Below are 24,271 nucleotides of genomic sequence, written 5' to 3' on the forward strand. Positions count from 1 at the left end.
CTTCCAACAGGATAAAATCCTGGCTTCAGTTAAATATCTTTCACTTGTGTTTCCTGGAGATCCATCCTGGATGCATGCCCTGGGCAGGATTTGAATCCTTGACCCATTATTCCAAAGACAGTAGTAATGCCACTACGCTGAGAAAAGGCAAAAACCCCCAAAACAAACAAACAAAAAAAACTATTAAAGTAGCATATTTTTACTAAGGCCTAATTAAAGTTACTTATGAGCTTTTCCTAATTTAGAAGACTATTTGGTTCTGAATGTGAAGGCTCCGCTTACCCCACCAAAAAAGAAAGAAAACAACCAAATATTTGCCTCAGGTCAAAATGATTTTAATTTTTTTGTTTTTGCAATGAAATCTACATTCATATTAGTAGGATGTAATTTGGTACAGCACACTGCCGATGCGATGTGTAGTTTTGTTTTGTTTTTTTTGCCATCAACACTCTTTATACTGTTATGTCATATTGTGGATGAGAGACTCAAGTAAACTTCAAGCATCAAAATAACTTTTACCTCTTTTCATTTTGCTGGCCCCCTTGTTTGAATGGTAACAAAATTTCAAAATGGAAAACAGAAGCAAAAATTTGAAAAGTTGTTTTAAGAGAGAAAAAAAAGGCAAATGAATGGACAACTGATAAGCACATAACAATTGAGAGGATATATATATTTGTAAAAGCACATTCGTATTGATATTTGATACTTTGGAATGACAGTAACAAAGAGGCTCACTGTGATCAAATAACCACTTTCCCATTTCAACTCAGCACATTCCACTTATATATATTAGGTCAATTTGTGCCATTAATATGCACGAATACATGTTACCAACCCCTCCTCCCTCCCTCTCCCCCCAAAAACATAGTAATAAATAAGAAAACAGGTGATTTGATTGGTCCATGAGGTAAAATGTGAAATACAAAAAAAAAAGAAAAAAAAAAAAAGGGGAAAACAAGGTAAAATGAGTTGGAAAGAGTCGTGAACCCACAATAATAACAAAGTGCGGGACAGGCTAAGAATTAAATTAAGAAGAAAAATGTGATTGCAGACAAGAAAGCATTTTATCCAACAAGGTTTCTTTATGTTCCACACACAACCAGCCATGAAGCTCAAAAAAACAGCTCTCTTAACCACCTGATGGATAGTACTTTCATATTTACACTGAAGTGATGATTAACCGACAAACAGATTAATACAGACACAGAATGGACCCCCAAAAAACAAGAAAACAGAAAACACAGAGCAACTAGGTTAAATCACCATTTTCTCTTTTTCGATCCTTCAGTTACTCCTCAAAAAACAAAACTAAATGCTGGAGGTGGGCGAAGTTTAAAGAGACAGAGAGGGCTTAATGACAGTTACGATGGAGATCCCTTCTCCATTTCTGCTACAAGAAAAAGAGCACTTCATCCAAAAAAAAAAAAAAGAAAAAAAAAAAAAAAGAAGAAAAGCTGCTGCCCATGTGGACTACCCTGGTTTAAAAAAAAAAAAAAAATCAAACATACTACCTCAAGTTGTTTAGAGGTCTGGTGTAGGAGAGCATGCAGTTAGCTACATGGTGTAGCTTGAGTGGGAGGGATTAAAAGAGCACTTCAAAAACAACAGACTGCCCACTTGAGTTTATAGCATGATTTAACATCAATCTCAGGAGTGTGTGCAGCAAAATTAATTAGAATGGTACAAGCAGCACTAGTAGTGTTCAGCAGGCAATTGTCTGGAGAACAAACCCCAAAGAAGCCTTCACCCCTGAAGGTGCAGCAGTACAGGTAATACAGGTCATTTTCAATAGATCTTATGTTTAAAAATCCTGGGGAGATTTAAATCCTACTTCTGCATTACTGCAGGATCTTTTTAAAAAAAAATCCAATCCCTGCTACAGCAAGTATGATTCAGCAGCAGCATTGGCTCTTTTGAGGCAACTAAACATAAAAACTTATTTTTCAGGACAACATTCTGCAAACGTTCATGTTGGCTGACATGCTAGCTATTTTACAGCCACACTCAGTTCAGGTTTGCCACTCAGTTAAGGACCGGTTGTTTGCACAAGTGTCGAGCACAAATGAATTAACTATTCAGCTACAGGTAATGTATTAGTGTTGGGGTGTTTTATCTGAATATCACTATCATGATAGTCATCTTGATAATTTTAGAAGTCCTTGTATTATCTGATTTTGTTCCCACTTTGTCTTCTCAGTGATTGTTGTTTAATCCTTCCTCCTGATGTTTGCAGCACCACTCAGGCAGTCATGCAGGTAGGCAGTGAGTTTAAGACCGATCACAATGTTTATTTAACTGGCTGTTTATAGACCAGCAAGGAAACTTTCATTACAGCCAGACATGAGGCAAAAGGTCTTTTTTTTTTGATCAAAGAAACAGAAGAAAGTAAAGGAGGGGGGAGGGAATGGAAGAGAGGACACCTCTCAGAGGCTTTTTGCCCCTAAGGCCCAATGTGGGCTCAGTCCTGTCCAATCTGGCCCAGTCTCCTGTTTTGTTAGGCCAAATCCAGTCCGGCCTGGTCCGGTCTGGTCTGGTCTAGCTGGAATCCAGGCCAGGATTTTAGAAGAGTGCTTTGGATCCCTGGTTCTCAAACTCTGACCAGGCGTCGTTCAGTTCCATAAAGATCATCTTCGCATACTGTTCGTAAGGCTGGCCCGTTGCCTGAAGAGAATTCAAAGGTTTGCAGTTTAATACTGAATTAAGAACAGAAAAACAAGAGCATTCATACTGAAAGAAGACCGTAAAGTCATACTCGAGATTCATCTCATTTCCTGTTGTTTCACAAACAGAGGAGCTGCACTTTTCTGGCTAGGAATTTTTTTTTTAAGTTTTAAAGCACTTTCACTGTATTTGATACTGTACCTTATCAGGATGGACAACCAGCACAGCCTTCCTGTAGTATTTCTTCACCTGGTCAGCTGACACCAGGTCTGCCATGCCCACAGGCTTCCAGCGCGTTTCACCCTCCCACAACACTGTGTGTAGAGTTGACAGCAGTGCTCGGATGTTTCGCTCCTTCCCTTCGATCCAGTCCAAGATCTACAGCGTGATAACAAAACAAATCTTTACTACTTGGAAGCTACTGTATGAGTGAGCTGATGAAAGCAGAGTTTCACCTGCCAAAAGGCATCCTAGCTGTACTCAATCTCATTGTTGTTTAGTAAAATCACCTGCTACATGTGTGACGCAGTATGCAAAAACGTGGCCAAGCCCAAAATGTTCATTGACTCAAAGATGTCCAATTCTGACCATTCTTTGAATTACTCTATTTTAATAACAATGCAAACAGATTTTGTAATAAAAAACCAAAAAAAACCAAAACACAACTCTACCACGTTTCCAAGAAATCAGTTGATTGCTCACGGTACACACCGCATTATTACCACAGGCTAAAGATGGAAAAGTCACCAGTAAGGGGACAATTTTCACTGGGTGCCCAGGCATGTTGCATGAGGATTTGGAGAAAAGTAGTGCACTGCTGTTTGCAGTTCATAAACAGATATTGCATATAGATGGGATGACATTGCAAACACTGGAAAATCTGGTTGTTTTTGACATTATCATTGCTCGACTCTTTTTTTCAATGAAGCCGAGATTCTTGGTCGTCATCCTTGGCTGGCTTTTTGTGGCGGTGGACAATGGTGACTCTTTTCACAAGGATTAGATTTTTCTCCAGGTCCACACACTGTGTGTTTGTAAGTGTCCAACATGGCCTTCACATATTCTGCCACAAGTCTCTTAGCTCATCCTCCCATCATCTCCTGTTAGCCCACCACTACTGCCTAAAAAGTGACTTTCATTGTTGTCTGCAGACATGAAACAGATGAAACATAATAAATCATATTTAACAGTTGAAAATTTCAAGCCATTTCTAAAGATCTACCAATTTTTTGCTGCCTTTAGACAAGTCTTTATTGTTTTTGTTGATGTTTTAAAAGCTTAGTTAGTTGGTTACTGTTTCCAATTTTATGCATTCATTTATTTTTTAATAATTTAATTCTATTATATTTGAATGTTTTTGTAAATGTTTTACTGTAACCATGTTTTTAGCACATTTACCTTTTAACTCTTATGGTTGCAGTCATGGTTATGTGAGTTTTAGATTTTATTTATATCTTGATGCACTTTGAGACAACTTCTGTTTTTAAATGTGGCATATAAATAAAAGTGACTTCACATATGTGTTCAGTTTGCTACCTACCTGTAATTTGAGAGGATCCATGTCTTTTGTGATCTCCTGTCTCCTCATTTCAGCAATGGTCCTTGGTCCCTTCTTGTCAGGTTTAGAAGCAAAACCCTGAGTTGAGAGCAGATCCCCGAAATCATCCTCCTTTACCTTTGGCTTGGGGCCTGAGTGTCAGCAGCACAGATAAAACGGAATTATTTATGATATGGAAATTTTATGGGCATTTATTAGGGTTAGTCATACAATGAGAAGCCTTTTATGAGAAGACCGGGAAAATACAAAATAATAACAGAAAATCAGCAAAGTAATGAACATAAATATTCCAAATTCCATCTTTTTAGTTTCCAGCCTCTGTTTTAAGCTGCTGATGGTCTCCCCTGCTTACTGCTAATTACATACAGTGCAAGGCAAAATTCTGGACAAACTAACTGAATCAATCGGTTTTCTACTCATTTTTAATTTTCTAAATTGTAAAAACTTAATTTAACTTTGTAATATCACTGGTATTGTTTTGTTCAAAATAGATAACTAGTATTGTAATCATGTCTCTCTTACCAAATCCAGGCCCACGAACTCCTCTCTCTTCTCTCCCACCGATCACACTGGAGAAGTTAAGGTTGTAGTTGGGTTTAGAGGACTGTGTTCCTGCAGGCTGAGAAGCTGAAGACCCTTTGGGGCCAGATCCAGATATCCAAGGTTTGTTCTGGGCTGAGGTGGGTCTTGCAGACTGCCATGGCTGAGTTTGAGGCTTAGCAGAGGAAGAAGAGGAAGAAGGACCCTTTGTGCCGAAGGATGGCCCAGAAAAATTACTGCTGGAGGAACCTACAGGAAAAAGATGGAGATGAGATAAATGTAAAGGCTTATAAGATTGACAGTCTTCCTCTTTTATGGAAATAACTCCTCAGCTTACATGAGCTCCTACCTGGCAAGTTGGAGCTCAGGTTTCCTAGGTCAGCAAAAGGATCAAAGGTCTGAGACTTGGCCTTTGACATGGATGGCATACCAGAAGCTAAAATGATCAAAATATACAAGTCAACACTTTTATCTGGTTTCAATTTTGATTTTGGCTTTAAATCTCAAAATGTTTCAGTCACCAAAAGATCTGTAAGAAAGGTTTCTCCTACCTGTGTTGGTATAACTTGGTTTACTGGCAGTGGTGCTCATGCCAGCAGTGGTTCCTTTTGCCCAGCTGTCCCACCCACCCAGCAGGTCTGGTTGGCTGGCTGATGATGTCATTTTAGGGGTATCATTTACAAGCTTATCTGTAATAACACAAGCATCCTAAGTGTCAACAATGGACTCTTTCCAGTGTAAATACAAAATGTTACCAGAAGAAAGAATATGAAATCCAGCTCAAAGATAGCTGGGCGATAACAATGACTGATGTCAAGGAACTGATGTACTTACTGAGGTTGAAGAGGCTGGTGTTGGAAGCAGGAGTGGCGTTACTGTGAGCTGAACCAAATCCACTGGTTGCTGAACTATCAGAACCCAACAAGTCTCCAAACAGGTCTGGTCCAGAGGCTTGTCGAGATGAACCAACGCTGGAGCCAACACCAGAACCCGACCCCATCCCAAACGGATCAAAAAGATCCCCCATGGCTGCAACACAGGCAAAGTGACAGGAAATATCTATTAAGTGCAACCCAAGAAATCTCAGAATAATGCAGTAAGCATGTGTGAAGCCTCAGCTTTTACGTTTTTGGTCTGGTGTGGCTCCACTGGCTGGCCCACTGAAGAACAAGTCTTCCTGCACTGCTCCAGTCTGACCAGCAGGAGGTGCAAATAAGTCATTAAGGAGGTCGCTGTTGCTAGAAGCAGCTTTCATTCCTCCCTGGTCTCCGTGTTGTGGAGCAGAGGACGAAGTTGAGGACAAGGTTGGAGGTTGAGGGTCAGAGTTCAACCCCAAGAGGTCAGCTGTGTCTTCAGGAGGAGCCTCCTGTGTTGCAGGAGAAGCCGTCTGAGAGGAGACAAGGAAACCAAGAAAATAAAGAAATGCATGGATGCAAGGAATAAAGAATTTTGGTAGTAATTAACAGTGTGATAAACGGGGTAATAGTTTATTGATAAAATAATACAAGCCAACCAAAGATTTTCTGCACCTGAAAGTCAGAATCAAACAGTGGCTCGCTGTGGTCACGTGACATTGGCTCTCCACTGGTGGCAGAGTAAGAATAGGACTCTCCTTCTGACTGATCACTCAGATCCTCCTGTTCATTCATATATCCTCCTTCTTGACTGTCTGAGGCATCCTGAGCGCTACGTACATCTATAATCACAGGAAGCTAGTCAGTGAGATTTTCCAGGGAGAAAGGTTTGTTAAGAAAATGCTACACGGATTAATAGAATTACACATTACAGATTAACAGAACAGAATATGACAGTACATTACCTTCCCAGTCTAGGGTCTGGAAAAAGTTGCTGGAATTAGTATCATTGCTCATCGGAGACTCTGGTTCTGTTGCATTGGAGCTGTCTGGGGTTTGAGCTGGCTGGGCCGACTCTGAGTCATAAAACGCCGAAGAACCTGGCTGACGAGGCAACTCGGGCTTACCTGCAGTGATAAAGGATCCAAGTTTATTTCATCTGTAGAAGCAAACTTAGAAGAACTTAAAAGCACCTTAAAGCCACGTAAGAAGTAAAACATCTAATATACAAATAAAATAAACAGATGACAACACTTTCTACCAATGCTTCTCCACTACTAAACTAATATTCAGGCAAAGTAAAGCCATGTACCAAATTTGCTCAGGATCTCTTGCTGCTCATCACGAGAGGAGAAAAGGATCTTGGGGTTGAGGCCTTTGGTTTGAAAGCCCTCCCATGGAGGAGTCTTGGTGCTGGGCCTCTCCCTGGGTTCAACCTCAATGTCCAAGTTGACCTGGAACAAGTCTGGGTACTTCTCCTGGATGTCACAGGCATCCAAATCATACCTGAAAAACAACAAGCAGATAAAAAAGAAATAATGAAGAAAGTATAGTTTAAATTATTTGTTACAAGCAGTGCAGCTGTAAAAGTTTAACAATAAAGACCACATTCAGCTGTTAATAAATAATAAGAAAATATAACCTGCAGCAGTATGTGATGGATCAAGGCAACATACGTACTTGGCAAACTTGACAGTCGTTGCATTTCTTGGTACAAAGCCTGTGTGGAACTGGATCTGGAACATTTTCATGGACGCCATCTGAAAGACAATTATAAATGCTCTGAAAAGTGCATTTCTTCATATTCATTGCCACCTTGAGGCTTTAAGCAAGGGTGTCTGTATTTATACCTTTGCCTGCAGACGTCCTCCCAGCGTAGATCTTGCATGATAGATCACCACCAGCACGTCTCCTTGAACGGTAACATTGAGAGGAATCTCCGCTTTCCCATCTTCCATCTTAAAATCCCTGAAACATGAGATTGTGAGAGAGGAAAACAGTAACATACATGTTAGATTGTTAAAATAAAGGGAAACTTGTCAAGCCATCCTTGTACAAACCAAAAAAACAAACTTACTGCATCCTGTCATACTCCTGTGATGTGGTGAGCACCCTCTCATCCCCAACGTAGACTTCGCAGAATGGCCGGCACCCATTACGCTGCTTGTTGAACAGTGGCACTGGTGTCATGATGATGGAGCGAATAACTACAGGCTTGCTGTGAGGGATGATGGGCTCCTCTGCCATCATGTCACACATATACTCTATATACCTGCAAAATTGAGATCATGTAGTATTTGATACGTGACCTACTAAGGATGACCAACACACACCAGTCCTCTTTTCTACACATTTTAACTTGAATATTTTTCAATACCTCTTGTGTGAAGGTGCTATGCCTGGTGGACAGCGTTTCATTGAGAACATATAGACTGCTGCCTCAGCGGTGGTGAAAAGGCGGCAAAAACACAGGAAGGAGCAAACTGCCACTGCTGATGCTGCTCTGCCATCCTGCACACAGAAAGGGTACACATTAAATTTATGACAGGTGACACTCCATTCAATTTGACGCCATGTACTCCTCTCTACAAGAGCAGGCTCAAAGGACTGACTTACTTACCAGACAGTGTACCACACAGATGTTCCTCTGGTCCTGTTTGAGCCATAGATGCATGTTCTTACATACGCTGTAGAGACTGCGGAGGTTAGGGGCACGGCGCAGCTGCCAATTACACTCTGAAACCTGCGCGCGCACAAATAATACAAATTACTGAAATAGTGACGTAACAAGGACACATGCTTCAACAATAGCTACTGTTGTGGCAATAATAAGCTTATGCATGACAAAAGCACAGATAAACACTACTATACCTGTGATCACTGAGAGTAAACAAAGTATAACACAAAGCTATAATTTAGCCTTGGTTTAAGTTATTTCCCACACCGACACAACCTTGTATCACAAAGTGCATACCCTGTTGTGGAATCGAGAAGGCCTGTATGATCGTTTGGAGAGGTTGTACACAGCGTAGTGGCCAGCATGACGTGAATCGAGGAACAGACGGACATCCTCAATGTTGTTCTTTATCGCAGACTCCACCCCTTCTGCTGGGAAAGACATGACTGCACGCGCACACGCGCACACGTTCATTACAGGCATGTATGAATCGGGTAACCAATGATGCTATGCTTGTTCTGTAATATTAAATTACTTGACAATCAAATAATAGTCACTGAATGCTAAAGTGTTCGGGCACTTTACCTACCTGCAATTCTGGAGGTGATGTAAGAAATATCCAGGTCCCCTTTGGCATAGCTGTAACAGAAATGACAAGTGCCGTTATAAAAGCAGTATGTAAACAAGTTAGAAGCATAAATGATACATTTAAGAAAATACAGGAAATTAAACTGGTGATTAATGTCTGGGAGACTGAAAAAAAAAACTTTTCAACTCTGGTTTTGAATCTCAGATGTTGAAATATTATCAACTGAAAATATTAATCTCTGCCAGAGCAGCCATTCAGTACAAAATTTTAAACAGTTTTGATGAATATTGCCTCAATAATTATGCAAAATTGATTAAGACAGTCCCCAGTTTATCCTTCCGCTGAGTCTTTATTATAGCACAAGCATTTGGCAGATGCTTGTTGTCAGCATTCATTACGGCAACTTTCATTACTACAAATAGTAGTGAGTATTAAGTAATACTGGCAGTAAACTTATGTAGTTAGGTTTCATTGGATCTTACTGCACATGCAATCATACTGGAACAATGACAACAGGTAAAAGAACACAGCCTGATTTCTACTGCACAGTTTAGGACAGACAAACAAACCATAGCTCAGTTTCTTTGCTTGGCCCATCTATGATGATTAAATTCATCTGTATTAATCAGTATTAGGACAAATAGATGATGCAAATTAAGACATATAACTGAAAATGATATTAGGTAAGTAGTGGAACCATAATCAAACTTCCAACATTCAGTCAAACAGTCACTCATACTTGTATACCACAGCCTACATATAAAGTTGCGATTGCAATTATACATTTGCAACCCATGCCGAAGCTACTTTAATTAAAACAATATGGACATTCTGAGTTAAGGTAAACCCTAAAAGGAAAAAGACAGCCAAAAAACAAAAGCAATAGCAAAACATGCAACTGAATGACAACTTAATTAAATGTGATGATTCAGATAGCAGATAAAACGGGTAAACGGGTTTGAAAAGAGAAATGTAATAAAAAGGTTAAACAGATGAAAACAGTCAAATGTAAATTAAATAGCCTTTTTGATTTTTGAGCTGAAGTTAAATTAAAAGTAATACTGGATATCATGGGATTCTCCATGTAGATCATAAAAGCTCAGCTGAGTCAAGCTACACCAAAACTCCAGTGTCAAAACGACAGCTTCCTGCAGTCATGTGACTTTGCATTTGTTCTCCAGCAAATATGCAGTTGTATTGGATGGTTTTCTTTACCTTCCTCGTAACTGTCATTTCTTCATTACATTTCAGTAAATTCAATATTTCAAGCTGGATGCTTCTTTTGGCCTACTTTTGTATGGATTCATTATCTTCAGTTCCAGACATAGTTAAGTGTTGTCACATGGTTTGAAGAATCAGAGACGAAGGCTCAGGCTTAACAAGTCGTTTAAGCTCTATATTGTTTGTTTAATTACTGCTTAATGTTAAGTCCATGACATCAGTTTTATACAGATATGTTATTAAGTAATTTTTAACATGTGGATTTTTTTATGGATATGTTAGTGGAGTTATAAGTTAAAAGTTCTCTAAAAGTAAGAAATCAATTGAGCTAAATGAGCTATCGCACTTGATTTGACAAAAATAACAAGCAAAAATCAAAAGGTTGTTGTTTCCCTCAGACAGAAAAGAAAAATGCATATTTTTTAAAATTTATAGCAAGAAATATGATTGCTATATTAAAGGCCATTTAATTGAAGTTAATGAGTACTTTACCCTTTTAATCGAAGGCCATCACTGCTATGCTACCAATTCTAGTTACCTTTAAACAAAGTTCTCATAAAATGAGTTTACATTTGCAGAAAATAGTTTCCTGGAAAACTCACGGACAGTGAGTCTGCCCTACTGTGTCAGTCGCTGATATAATTTTCCAGTTATTTCACCAATATATATGGGAATTTGTCCATTCACATCATGCTCTGCATTCACTCAGTTGAATTACTGAATGTGTGATGTTAGGATCAGAAAGCTAGGATGGTGGGCACTGAGCAACAGAAGATGTGCAACATTTCTTTCCTACTAAATCAAGCACACACTACAGAACACAGAGTAACGCATGGACTGACGCATTCCGCTGACCCATATTTACCTTGGGTTGCTAGGAGATGGACACATAGTGGGACCATGAGGGTTTGAGACAGAGAGGAAGAAAAAACAAACAAAAACAAAACAAAAAAACAAAACAAAATCATCAAAAAAAGTCAATGACAAAACCAAATGAGACGGCAAATTTTTAAAGATGCGGATAATGGGACTATGAAAGGAACACTTTGCTGTTTAATCTTTCTATACCTTCAGCAATCATTACCATTTTGCACTGGCCAGTGCAGCCAAGTGTAGCAACCCAAGAAATCCACTGACTTGCTTGTATAGCAATGGTCAATAAAGGGAGGACAGATGAACTGTGTGTCATTTCCTGGGACCTTACACATGAAATCTGAGTGTAGAACCACATTTTTGACCAGCAGACAACAAAATGTTCCTTTTAAAGGTAAATCTGGGATCAGGGTATGAGTGAGAATGAGACATACGCAGACAACTGCTTTCACATTAGGCCTTTGCAACTATGATGAAACATGATAACAGATGATGACATGACTGAGAAACAGTATTGCTTAAAAATGGTTGCCATTTGCTGGATGTCTGAATTAAAAATTTGTTATAGGACCAAAAGTGCATCCTTTCATTACGGGAAATTCAAATTTGTCAGTGCCAAAGTAAATACCGTAGTGGAACTATTTTAAGTTATAATAACCAATGTCAAATGTGAAAAGTTTAACTGAAATGTATGTTAACTCCCAAAATAAAAAATACACACATAATGATGAAGATTAACTGAAAGACATATGACTAAAAGTGCAAAATAAATAAATGTAGCAATAATACTCCTGATAACGAGAGGCTTCCTACCTAGCTACTGACTGGATGACCTTGGAGGAAGTATCCTTTATGTTTGTCAGGAAGCGTTCTGTTCCTCCCTTTAAAATATCAAACAGGCCACTGCCAGACTGATCGGGGTCATATACACCTATAAGAAATGGTGAGGAAAAGAAGAATATGGTAAATATAATGACTTTAGAGGCAATGCCTGAGATTAAGCACTTACAATCGGTTTGGCTGGTGAAAGCACACCCAGCACCTATTAGCTGCAAGAGGAATGACACTTGTGACAAATGATCATGCACATATAAATACTTAATTACATTCTGGGCTTCATCAAAAGGGCTCAAAAGGAAGCGTTTTACCAATAAATATTTCAGATAAAATCAGTTTATTTTAGCTGCAATGCAGCTGCCTGATGCCGAGGTGCAACAACAGGCAGTTGGAGCCACTCCTCACAGGAAAGAGCAAACATATTCTGCCTTTCGACAGATGGTTGACAGGCAGTGCAGAAATCCTCTTAGTGAGTGGACAGGAGACAGCTTGCAGGTCTGTGTGTGTGTCTGTGTGCGTACAAGTCTGTGTGGATATTTATGTGAAAAATAAGCCTATTATGCTCACTGAGATAAACAGACAGACACAAATATAATTTTCCCAACGAGCACTTAGAGCTCATGCTATAAATAATCTAAATCTTTTTCCAAAAAACCCCCACAAAAAAAACAACACATAAATTAGTTATTTTTATATCCTTCGTGATTTACTTCATTTAAATGAGACGTTATTGTATGGTGGGACAGTCACACTGTTGCATACTAATGCATGGTCTCTATATGTAATGTTTATTTTTTCCTAAGGTGCATTTGAATCAAATTATTTTTTGCAACAGATTCACATAAAAAAAGCAAAAAAAAAACAAACCCTTGAAATCTGAGCACACCACTATCAGCCGTGATATAAACATTGCTAATTATACTACACAAGAGGCTCTTAGCACGTTAAGGCTAATGATACATCAAAATTAGTGTGTTACAGATTGAAAAAAATATTGTTGAGAAGCATTTATAGTGACTGTCTGACTCATCATGCCAGGAACCTGAACAGATATTGTAACAAATAAGAGGATTTGTTCTACCATTAAAAATAGCTGGTTTCCTGACAGTACATCATACTGGGCCCTCGCTCAGACAAAGACGAACCACCTTTACTGATCTCACAGGACTTTGTATATGCAAGACCTGGCATGTGTATTAAATGTGTCAACAGCTGGATGGTGACTAACATACCAGCTTACCGTGTTTATTGCGTGACTTTCAGGGATACGGTTGAGAAATTAAATGTCATGTTCAATCACAGCTCAGTGGTAAACTTTATAGGAAAGATGTGGATTTAGCAGTTTCTAATGGTACCTGCCCACAGGGGCATTTTTCAACAAAAGGAGTCACGCATTTTCTCACCAATAGACATTTGACTGGTGTTCTACCAAACAGCGACTGACAGGTGCTCTCTCTTTCTCTCAGCCTTCTACAATCAGGCAAAGACCTGAGTACATTTGTGCTAGGGCTGTTTGTGCAGGGATTTCAAACAGAAACCAATAAACTGGCTTGCCTGTGAACATCTATCCGAAAAACAATCCAGCCAGAGTTGTTTTTTAAACTAATTTTTTAAAAAAGGACTTAAAGAAACCACGCAGGTGCTCAATCTGTGTTTGTTTTAAAAACAGCAACAGGTAGTTTAGAGGATTGCCTAGATGTTGACGTATGTAGGCCATTACTGATTTGCATTATGTGGTACAGAACTCAACTTTAAGTAAATGAGTAGTAGGCAGTTTCTCAAAAGATAATGCAACTACTAAAATGCACTGCACAGCTGGTTATACAGATAATGAATATGAAATGTGCAAATAAAGATGTTGTGACATTTCCATTTAGGAAAGAATGAAATATCAATAATATAAAAATATCGATAATAGTGTTTTCAAGAACTTCAGTATTAGTCTCCTATACTTTAGTGTTAACACCTGAAACAAATAAACACAATAAAAACACAAACTAACAAACACTGACCCAAAACCCTGTCATACAACAACAACAACAAGAAAATAAATGTAAAAAACAATTTACCTGCATTGTTATGGCTGTTGTGGATCTGCATTGATGGCTGTGCTCCATTGTTGCCAAAACCTCCATTCTGCTCCAGCAGCTGCAGACATTCATATCCATCATACACTGGACGCCAACAGTAGTACGTACTTAACATTGCAACGAGCAGGTCAACAATATTTAAAAAAGTTATGATAAAAGAAAGATGTTCTGTGACCTGGACTGTCTGTGTTTAAAAAACCCCACAATGGCTAAACCACCCCGGGAAAGAAAAACATCATCGAAAATATCCAAAAAAAAGAAAAACAAATCCAAAAATATACAATTTTTAAATATATAAAATAAAAATAGAACTTGATAGAAAATGAACAGTCAGAGCGCCTTAAACAAAGGAGGAGGGAAAAAAAATGTGTTAAGCACACGTCAGGTCCCTGAATGAAAAAAAACAATAAAATAAAAATCTGTAACTCCAAAAAAACGATAAATTACAACAAATTAAAAACAGGCTGTGCCAGATGATTGCTGTCGATCTGGGGTTTGTGTTCAACAGCCAAATAGCCTCTGCGTAACTGTCTAGCTTATTTCCCTCTCAGTGTCTCACTTCCCTCACAAGTTTTCTCCTTTCCCTCCTCTCAGCCTCTCCATATGTCTGTGCTGAACTGCAGCAGGGAGAGGAGGAAGAGGAGGAGGAGAAGTCCGAGGATTATAATCTCCTTACATCCAGCAGGGAAACCCCTTCTTAACCCTAATCAGATCAGCAATCGCCAAATCTGCCTTCACTCTGCACACACTTACCAGCCTTATCAGGATTCAGTTTAGTGAGAAATTTGTAGAAATGTAAAAAAAGTCTATCTGCCTTGATTTGCTAATTTCCTAATGATTAAACGGTACTTTAATATAAATTTAGTTCAGGATACCGACACTGACCAACTCAGCACAAAACAAGGAAAATGCAATGAAATCAGCGTAAACCTGGCAAATGTTGAAACTGAAAGCAGCTTTATGTCAATCACAACAATGACCGAGGATTTAGTGATAAGTACCTGGATTTTTAAGGATTTGCGGTAAGAATCATAATGAGTTGGGGCTGATAGGTTGAATATGGTCAGCCATCATGCAGCGTAAAACGATTTCTATTCCAAAACCCTGATTAAATCTTAAATCTGATTGTGCTCAATTAGCTACTGTGGTGCAGGTGACAAAAAGCTGTTTTCTGCCATAACACTGATCATGCCAATGAAAACACAGTGTTACCATTGAACTGTTGGTATCACTTCATGTTTGCTTTAAATTCCAGTTCTCTCAGTCTTCACCTCTGTGTGTCTCTCTCCCTCTTTTTTGGCCCATTAAGACCTTACCAGCTGGCAAGAGAGGCCGCTGGGAAAGAGAATACAGACTCCTTTGTACTTGTGTGTTTGTGCGTCTGTGTGTGGTGTATGTGAGGCTTAGCAAATGTAACCGCATCAGCAATTTGAGAGTGTTCAAGTTGTGTGTGTACATGTGCACGTTTACACATACACACACAGAGGAAGAAGCCGTGTGGTTGGCCTGTCAATAGCCTCTTCACAGGCTGGCACACACTGAGGATGAGACTCAGTGCCCTTAACCAATCAAGTTGTTTACTCTAAAATACTTGTGAAAGCTGTAAACGACTCAAAACCGATACCTGGAGCAGAAACGTTTTAACTACTACCAACTCGTCTGATGAACTCAAGATGAAGATTCAAGAGCTACTTTACACGTATTAAAGGATTAGACATGCAAGCCTTACCATAACTACTGTAAATGTGCAGTGTTTTTTTCCGTATTATTACATCTTACATCAATGACGAGGGTACTTTTAGAACACGCACTTACCTCAGTAATGGGGGACTTGGGGTTGACGTTGCGTGCTGCTGCTATCTCCTGGAGCTGGTTGACCAACTCTGTAATAGACAGACGTTCCTCTGGGTTCACCTTCAACATGGAACCTGAAGAGGAGGAGAATGTGTAGAATGTGGTTTGAAGTTAGTATGATTATAAAAAAAGATACAAATAAAAATTTATGATAGCATAACTGATGTTTGTGGACAACACAATTGTAAAAATATTAATAAAAATGGCAGAAGGCTGATTAAAATTAATTAATAACCGATTGGTCATCAATCACATACACAGAAATCAAGGTGAACAAAGAAAAAGAATCAGACTTTTACTTTAAACTGTAAACTGTTGTGAGACAGACAGATTTTGTTGTTTAACCAAACTAACATTGTTAAAAGTTTTTAAATCACTAATGCATTTTTGTACTGCATTGAATTGCATGACATTTCTACATGAATGGTATTGTTACAAGTGCAATGCTAAACATCTGGCAGTCTGGTAAAGGTATAATGTGGCTTAAGGCATCAGATTTATCTTGTAGGCATTTAGCTGGTATCGATTAATAAATGGACTGGCTGCCTGACGGGCAGTACATACGTATGAGGTCGTGATACACAGTGTATTTCATGTCGTTCTGAGGCATGGAGTACTTTCCGTTGACAATTTGTAGCTTGGCTCCATCCTCAAATGGATGCTGCTTAAAACACAACAGGTAGAGGATGCATCCCAGAGCCTGCATGTGAGACGACACATGATCAGTACAATAATCAAACTCATTTGTTTACAGTAAAAACACAAAAACATGCATCAAAAGACAATCAAAACTAAGGCAGAAGAAGAGAAAGTCAGTTGTGTCTAAATTATAAATGGAGGTATACTAATGTCTGAAAATGACTGACCCAGATGTCTTGCTTCTCATTGATGGGAAAGTTGGAGTAGAGATCGATCATCTCTGGCGTTCGGTACGCAGGAGTGGTGTTCCTTGTTATCTACAGAAAAACATTTTTTAAAATGAATTGACATGAAAGCAAATATCAAGCTTAAGTCATATGTTTGTAAATCTTTGTAAAATTCTTTCTCCCAATTAGACAGAACTGAAAAAGCCATGTGCTCTGTACAAGAAGTGCACAAGATGAGTACATTACTCACATCTCCATAATTTCGTTGTAGATGTACAACGACAATAAAGGGCTATTCTATTCTATTCTATTATGTGCAACATGTGCCTGGTAAACAAGAAGTCTATTAGATTTAGAAGCCAAGACCTCTGGTGTTCTGCATTCGAAGTTCATCTGTGGCAAAGCTCCAGTGTGTAAGTGGGCAGCTGTGTGGTTATGGTACAAATATAATTTACATGATTGTTCAGGGCTTCCTGGACCTCTGGCTATTAATCCAATTAAAGGTTTCTGGTTTATGCTCAACACCATATCAATACTGCCACTGACCCACTCTGTCTTTGTATGTGTATTTTTGTCTTCTCAATTAATCATCCTACTTTTTACAAAGCAACTAAAGGAAACAAAATGAAATCAAAGTGGCTGCGGTTTTCCTTTTATGTTTTCTTTAAAAAATTAAAACCATATAAAATGTCTACCTGTGAAGCTGCTTATCTCTTGCTTTTAGTTCACTCTGAGGATCTTTAATAACATTTTTCTTTTCCTGTCATGTTTTTTTTTTTTTTTTTAAACTTTATGGATACTTTTGATTCCTTTCCTTATTTACAGTACTGTGCAAATATTTTGAGCTTCCCTCATTTCTTTGCATTGCTAAGAAAATGGGAAATGCATGTTTGAATAGCAATTTATTGAAACATGTGCAAACCTAGATGGAAAGTATGACCACCTTTATTTATGCTATCAAGTTTTCTTGCAATTTCATTAGGAAATCTTCGAGATAGGAATCTCCTTCATGAAACCTGGAAAACCAAAGTTCGTTAGATGTTGGCTGCCTTTTGTTCTGTTCTCTGTCAAGAGGATCCCACACTGCCTCAATAATGTTAAGGTTCGGGCTCTGGGGAGGCCAAGCTATGACTGATAATGTTCCACTTATAGTGCATGTTTTTTTCAGATGGTATTACATGGTGAATCTAAATCTGACCATACTTTTATTCCTTCATAATTCCATCAATTTTTAAAAGACCCCCAACACCACTGGTGGCAATGACAGTCTGCACTGTTTTACACACGACTGTAGACACTCATTGCTGTACCTTTCTTCTGGCCTTTTCATTCCATAAGATCTGTTGTCACTGATTTTCAGTCTAGCTCTTGTTTAATTTGCCATTTTCTCCTGGTTTTCTTAAGACTGGCTTCTTGACAGACACCCTTCCACTGAGACCGAACGGTAGAGAGATCAACTGAGGAGACAGATGCATCTCTCAGGTCCTGTGCAAGGGCTTTTCTTATTTCTCAAGGACACAACTTTGAGATACTGTTCATCTCCTGAAGATAGCTTTTTGGTTTTTTCTTACTTTTTTTTGTCAACTAAAGAAATGAGAACAAATGATGTGCTATTGAGACAGGCTGCTGGTGGTAACAAAGTGCCTAAGTTGATTCTTTGCTAAGTTGTCAGTTATGTGTAGAAATAAAATTGGTTCACCCCTTGATTTAAGTAATTTTTTTATGCATGAATGACTTATAGATCAGTGTTAAGTGGCTTAAAAATATATTTCCGATTGAAAGGAGCCAATGCCCAAAGACAGACCTTCAGAAAGCCTGGAGAACTATTATAGAGAACTATTGCTAAAGATCACTTAAAAAAAATTAAAAGAAAATCTGGCTCCATGGAAACAAAATTTCAGGAAATGAGAGGTGGCTCCTCCTCCTGTTGTTTTAAATCTGCTTTATAATAAGTGACTTGAATCCAATAACTTTAGAATTCATATATTAATCCATCTATATGTTCAAAATCTTAGACAGACTTCAATATTAATGAAACTCAGAAAATATCATCTCATATAATACCCAATACAGCTTAACAGCGCATGTACTGTATAAGCAGTGTTGGGGAGTAACGGAATACATGTACCGCCGTTACGTATTTAAAATACAAAATATGAGTAACTGTATTCTGTTACAGTTACAGTTTAAAAAGGTGGTAATTAGAATACAGTTACTTTGTTGAAATAAATGGATTACACTGCGGTACTTTCCTGTTTCATATTGTCTCAGGTCAGGATTGTTTGGGTTTGTTTGACAGCTAAGTTCTGTTCTCTCTCTCTGCGACTGTGTGCCTACTGGGTGAGAGAGTGCCTTTTTGTTGTTGTTGTTGTTGTTGTGCTAAGCTAATAGGCAGAATGCTATGGGCATAGCTCTAAATAATATAGCCTCATGGGCAGTGTAGTCCGTGCTGCAGGGAGAATGGACTGCCATACACGTTATGCGTCTGTGAGCAAGAGGAGGGAGAAAAACGATAGTGGAAAAGTACGAGCTGTCACCGAGCAAAAACGGAAGCTGGAAGCATGTAAATATAATAATAACCACTGCAGCCAAATAGAGTGCCTGACGAGCCCAGTTGTAAGTAAGCTATTAAGACTCGACTGTACACTGTGTTCGTGTTTGTCTCTGAAAACAATAAGTTTCGTTGGAGCAGTTTTCAACGCCTCTCTCTGTCTCTCGCAAGCAAAGTTGACCCACACAACAAAGTAAAGCTATTTTTCAGCTACGAGCCCGACATGGAACCTGCCATGTTAGTCAGAGGTCCCTTTACTACGGTTCGGAGCCGCGGACCTTCAGTAATAGTAATAAATCACACAGCAATAGTACATTCACGTAGTTGTAAAAAGCATGATAATATATTAAGTAATCCAAAGTATTTAGAATACGTTACTGTCATTGAGTAACGGAACGGAATACGTTACAGAATACATTTTGGGGCATGTATTCTGTAATCTGTAATGGAATACATTTTAAAAGTAACCTTCCCAACACTGTGTATAAGCAGGTCACTGTTAAGATCACCAAGAACTGTCTGCATGCTTAGGTACCTCATCCTCCACCATTGACCTCTTCTGTGCTGACCAGCTGTAGTCTGGATAATGTGACACTGTGGTGGCGCTGCCAAAGTCACACAGCTTGATGGTGCCCTGGTTACTAATCAAGAGGTTCTCAATCTGCAACACATCAACCAAGCAGTGAGTTAGCATTTCATTTAATTGCCATAAGTAAGACTTCTGAGACAGAACAAGGGCAGCAGCACATGATATGATGAAAATGTGGTCATAAGTAAAAGCACCAACTAAATAACTGCACTGTATACTGTGCATTTTTCTTTATTCTCCCCTCTGACACATCAGTCATCCTTTAAATACCAGAGGCAGACAAACCTTGAGGTCTCTGTGTATCACGGGAGGCTTCTGTTTGTGCATATGTTGAACAGCGCGGCACGCCTGGTAGAAGATTTTTAGCACAGTGTCACATGATAGAGGAGCCTTCTGCTCTACCCTCTTAATAAAGTCCACCAGCTGACCTGAGGTGAAAGAGGTACAAAAAGACAAAAGAATGTGAAACTGTAGATAAAAGTCTTGTATTTAGTAATGAAATTACAAAATTAAAGAAAAAGTGCTTTGCACACATCCTACAAATGATTTATTTCTGTTAACATACTTATTGTGGTAAGCAGTAAGGTATTTGCTCAGGAAGCTGAAAAACTGCTGAATGAAAAAACCTTGTCTGCTGTAACTACACAAAAAGGAAGCAGAGCAGGAAACAAAGGCTACAGACAGGAAACTTTCATCATGAATGCCTTTCAGTGGGAGTTACTCAGAAGCAGTTCCAGCACCCCTGAATTACTGCATGTGCATTTCATGAATGAGTAAGAACTGATTCAGCACTAAAGAAACAAAATTGGGAAAAGTGCCTTTCTGTGTGTAGCAGTGTGTGTTTTTACCTTTACACAGCTCAGTGAGGATCAGAAACTCAGCCTGCCCGGTGTCTGACTCCTCTTTACTGATGGAGGCTGCAGAGCAGAACTGAACCGTATTTGGATGACCGGACAGCTTTTTCTATAGAGCCAGCAGGTGAAGGAACATACAGAATAAACACTGCTGCTGTGACAAGCCTCGCCTTAAATTTGCCGTTTCATAAATCACAATCATAACCAGTTTCTAGTGGCAGAAGCTGCTGGTTTTCACCTGTCGCATATCAGCCTACTTTGTTTAAGCTATCAGCAGTTTTAGATTACAGCAGGTGTCCAAAAAGCAAACTACTCAAAAGCTGAAAAAAATTAACCAGATGCATTTTAAGAGAGATGTGATGACGAAACAAATCCTGAATAGAGAGCTATGGCAGATGATCTATGGGTGTTTAGTGTCAGCTATATATTAACATTTGTTGTGAAATAAAAAAAAACTAAAAACTAAAAAAAACAACTTTTTACAGAAACACTTTTGTGTTTTACTCATTAATAATTAAAGGATACCATGAAGCAGACTTCTTGTATGATTTCTTTGTTCTTCTCTTCTTCATTAGACAGCAGTCTCTGGAAAAAAAATGCATACAGACCATTGCTTTGTTCTGTGATCAACATAATACATGCCTAACAGGACTGAACTAGCATACTGCAATAGACGGCCTATAAAGCATTAGCTTCAAACTAAATAAATAATAATAATAGTAAAATTACAATTACTTTAAAGATAATTTATGTGGTTATCTGATAAATACACTCAAAGGACACTTTAATTGTTCAGCATTTGAGGTTTTTATACTTAAATGAGAAGCTAATAAATATATACATATGATACAGCATGAACAGAATTGAGTAAGTAGGAAACAGTGCAAACATAATTGTTTGGAGCTTCATCATTCTGTACAAAATGACTTGCAATTAGGGCTGCCACGATTAGTCGACTAGTCACGATTACGTCGACCATCAAAATCGTCGACGACTGATTTAATAGTCGACGCCTCGTTTGAAGCATCACAAAAGACGCAGGAATAAGTAGTAGGATTTAAGAGTGTAATAACGGACTGAAACAGAAGATGGCAGCACCTGTATGTACTAGGATGCCAGCTGCCGTTAAACCCCAAAGAAGAAGAAGCTGTATCCCAGAATTCATAGCGCAGTGCAGCTCAGTTTACAACAATGGCGGCAGCTAGTTAGTTTTAATATTACTCTTATTATTCTTTCTGGGTCACAAAATAAACGATTAAAATATTTTCAGGCGAGAATGTAACTGTATAAACCTCAAATATTTGCTCAGTTTATCAAGACACCACATATTTTCAGAAGCGCTCCGACGTTTTCGGAGACGTCTGTTACCCACTAGCTCGGTAGCTAACCGGGGGCAAGGCTCACTAGAGCCCGTGAGAACACCACTGCCGTCTTTCGCTACTCAGGTTAAATATATATAAGTCACTTAGATAACTTCAAAATGTTATTGTTTGGCTTTTTTTTAGTATTTTATTTGTTCCTGAGTAAATTGGTTTGGCTGAGATTAAAGTTATAGTTTTTACGCAGCTGAATAAATGTCAAGCAGACAACTGATTACCAGAAGTGTGAGATGCTCGAGAATATACTCCGGTGTCCCGTTATATTTTAGATAACATGGAGCAGATGGCTGAGTTTATTAAACTTCACCGAAACAATCTGCAAATTTCATTAAAATTTAATAAACTATCATCTTGTCTTTATTTTTAGTTAGCACATACCTTAAACACTTAAAGCTGTAAACTAATGATAGTTATATAAGAGCAGATGCATGCTGGTGGAATAAGCTGTACGTTTTACGTCCAATGGATGCATGATCTGATTAGTCGACTAATCGCAAAAATAATCGGTGACTAGTCGACTATCAAAATAATCGTTTGTGGCAGCCCTACTTGCAATAATTGCATATTGCATATGAACAACAAACTACCTGGTAAGCGGCCGTCCACATTGCTAAGCCTACATTTTTTCAGTTACTATCTCATTAGTACAGCTGTATGGATAAAAAGGGAAAATCTTTCTGTCAAGGGACGCATCCAATTGCATGTTTTGATTCAGCAGTGTAATGCAGACAATAATGCATTCCACATGCTGACAAGTGCATGTACTAATAACCTGTAGTACTTTGTCTGTATTGCATATTAAAAGCAGGTGCTGAAGAATGTCAAAATCAATGTAAGGAGAGCTAATGTGCCTGATTTGATGCATTGGCTAATACAGTGCACACAATGACACGCACATTAACAAATACATGCTCAGAGATGAGCAACACAGCCGAAACGTAACAGTGGAACATTTTTAACGTTGAGGGTGTGGGTCAGTACACCTTATCTTACCTTGAGGGCGTAGTCTTTACCACTGCTCATGTCCTGGGCTTCATATACAAAAGCAAATCCACCTTAAAAAGAAAAAAAAAGAAGATGAGGATTTAATTTACAGTTTTTTATGATTTAGTGTTGGGTTGACGATTCTCAAATGTTCAGGATACTGAAAGAATTTTGTGATACTGACCAGGATATATTCTAATACTGTCTAGTTGGTGTCCTGGATTATTATCAAACGTCTATGTTTAAATTATTCTGAAATTAAAATGACAAAATCACTTAATAATTAATTAATAAACCACATGGGATGACATGTTTAATATTTAAATTTAGTATTATTTTTTGTATTAATGCTGCGTTCAAGCGCTTGTTTTCCTTTTTAACTTGGGAATAGAACCATTATAACATGCACCACTTGATTTCATGCAATACTGACTGACTGTAAGCCCTACTGGGTATCCTGTTCATTGAAGATGCAGCTAAAACCTTGACTGCTTATAATGTCGTCAAATCCATTTTTCTATAATAATCGCTCTCCATATTTACACAGTAGAGGGCTGTTTTATAAATTACAATTAATAAAACATTAACAGCTATGAGTTTTCTGTATTATAAAAGTGGCACAGGTTACATTCAGAGTTTTGGTCTAAAGTTATCTGTAGGGATGGGTATCGTTTAGGTTTTATCCGATACCGGTGCCAAACCGGTACTTTTGAAACGGTGCCGGTGCTTAAACGGTGCTCAAACCGCTGCTTAAAGAATGGAGAACACAAAATTGGTCCAAAAACCTCTCATGTTCAGCTGTTTTTTTGTAAAAAGATAACAATGTTAGCCTTTTCTGCAGCTATGGGGCACATATGGCATCACTCTTGGCTGGAAGCAGTGCTTAAACAATGGAAAAAACACAAACTTTGTCCAAAAACCTCTCATGTTTCTCACTGTTTTCCACTTTTTCTTTGGTCATTTTAGCCTTTTTGGCCAGGGTGAAGTTAGTATCTGCCATCAAACAAGAAGACAGCCGCATGTAGCTATGATGATGTTTGCTAGTTCACCTTACATGCATTAATGTAATAACGTGGTTAGCCTACTCAACGTAAATTACACACGAACAACATTAAGCTACTCACGCAGAGAAGAACGGCTGCTGCTGCTGCCATCATCATCCGTCATCATTTCTGCTACACTGGCAGGGCTAGGGGCCAGGACTCTACTCTTCGGGTTTTTGAGGGATGTTGCTAACTCCGGGACCGATAACAGGCACCACACCCGCAGTAGATGCGCTCGGTGTGAGGTCTCG

At 38.6% G+C, this 24,271-nt stretch overlaps 1 protein-coding gene across 1 annotated transcript in view; it reads right to left on the bottom strand.

Annotated features, from left to right (window-relative positions):
* Positions 1-319: 319 nt before the first annotated feature.
* gak (cyclin G associated kinase) overlaps positions 320-24,271 on the bottom strand; it is a 28,463-nt gene continuing 4,511 nt past the window's right edge. Inside the window, exons 2-29 of the mRNA XM_084945531.1 lie at positions 22,987-23,048; positions 21,140-21,199; positions 20,609-20,723; positions 20,046-20,188; positions 19,707-19,832; positions 16,621-16,710; positions 16,319-16,454; positions 15,716-15,828; positions 13,880-13,958; positions 11,787-11,904; positions 8,880-8,929; positions 8,588-8,736; positions 8,234-8,356; positions 7,991-8,124; positions 7,691-7,885; positions 7,464-7,581; positions 7,294-7,373; positions 6,926-7,119; positions 6,579-6,740; positions 6,289-6,455; positions 5,885-6,146; positions 5,594-5,788; positions 5,311-5,448; positions 5,109-5,195; positions 4,742-5,008; positions 4,202-4,350; positions 2,863-3,039; positions 320-2,661 (exon numbers count right to left, since the gene is read on the bottom strand). Of these exons, the coding sequence (XP_084801657.1) occupies positions 2,560-2,661; positions 2,863-3,039; positions 4,202-4,350; positions 4,742-5,008; positions 5,109-5,195; positions 5,311-5,448; positions 5,594-5,788; positions 5,885-6,146; positions 6,289-6,455; positions 6,579-6,740; positions 6,926-7,119; positions 7,294-7,373; positions 7,464-7,581; positions 7,691-7,885; positions 7,991-8,124; positions 8,234-8,356; positions 8,588-8,736; positions 8,880-8,929; positions 11,787-11,904; positions 13,880-13,958; positions 15,716-15,828; positions 16,319-16,454; positions 16,621-16,710; positions 19,707-19,832; positions 20,046-20,188; positions 20,609-20,723; positions 21,140-21,199; positions 22,987-23,048 (3,791 nt within the window). The 3' untranslated portion in view covers positions 320-2,559. The remainder of the gene's footprint in view (positions 2,662-2,862; positions 3,040-4,201; positions 4,351-4,741; positions 5,009-5,108; positions 5,196-5,310; positions 5,449-5,593; positions 5,789-5,884; positions 6,147-6,288; positions 6,456-6,578; positions 6,741-6,925; positions 7,120-7,293; positions 7,374-7,463; positions 7,582-7,690; positions 7,886-7,990; positions 8,125-8,233; positions 8,357-8,587; positions 8,737-8,879; positions 8,930-11,786; positions 11,905-13,879; positions 13,959-15,715; positions 15,829-16,318; positions 16,455-16,620; positions 16,711-19,706; positions 19,833-20,045; positions 20,189-20,608; positions 20,724-21,139; positions 21,200-22,986; positions 23,049-24,271) is intronic.

The sequence above is a fragment of the Perissodus microlepis genome, chromosome 12 (genome assembly GCF_051167445.1).
Source record: "Perissodus microlepis isolate ML-2025 ecotype Zambia chromosome 12, ASM5116744v1, whole genome shotgun sequence".
In the NCBI taxonomy this organism is placed as follows: Eukaryota; Metazoa; Chordata; class Actinopteri; order Cichliformes; family Cichlidae; genus Perissodus; species Perissodus microlepis.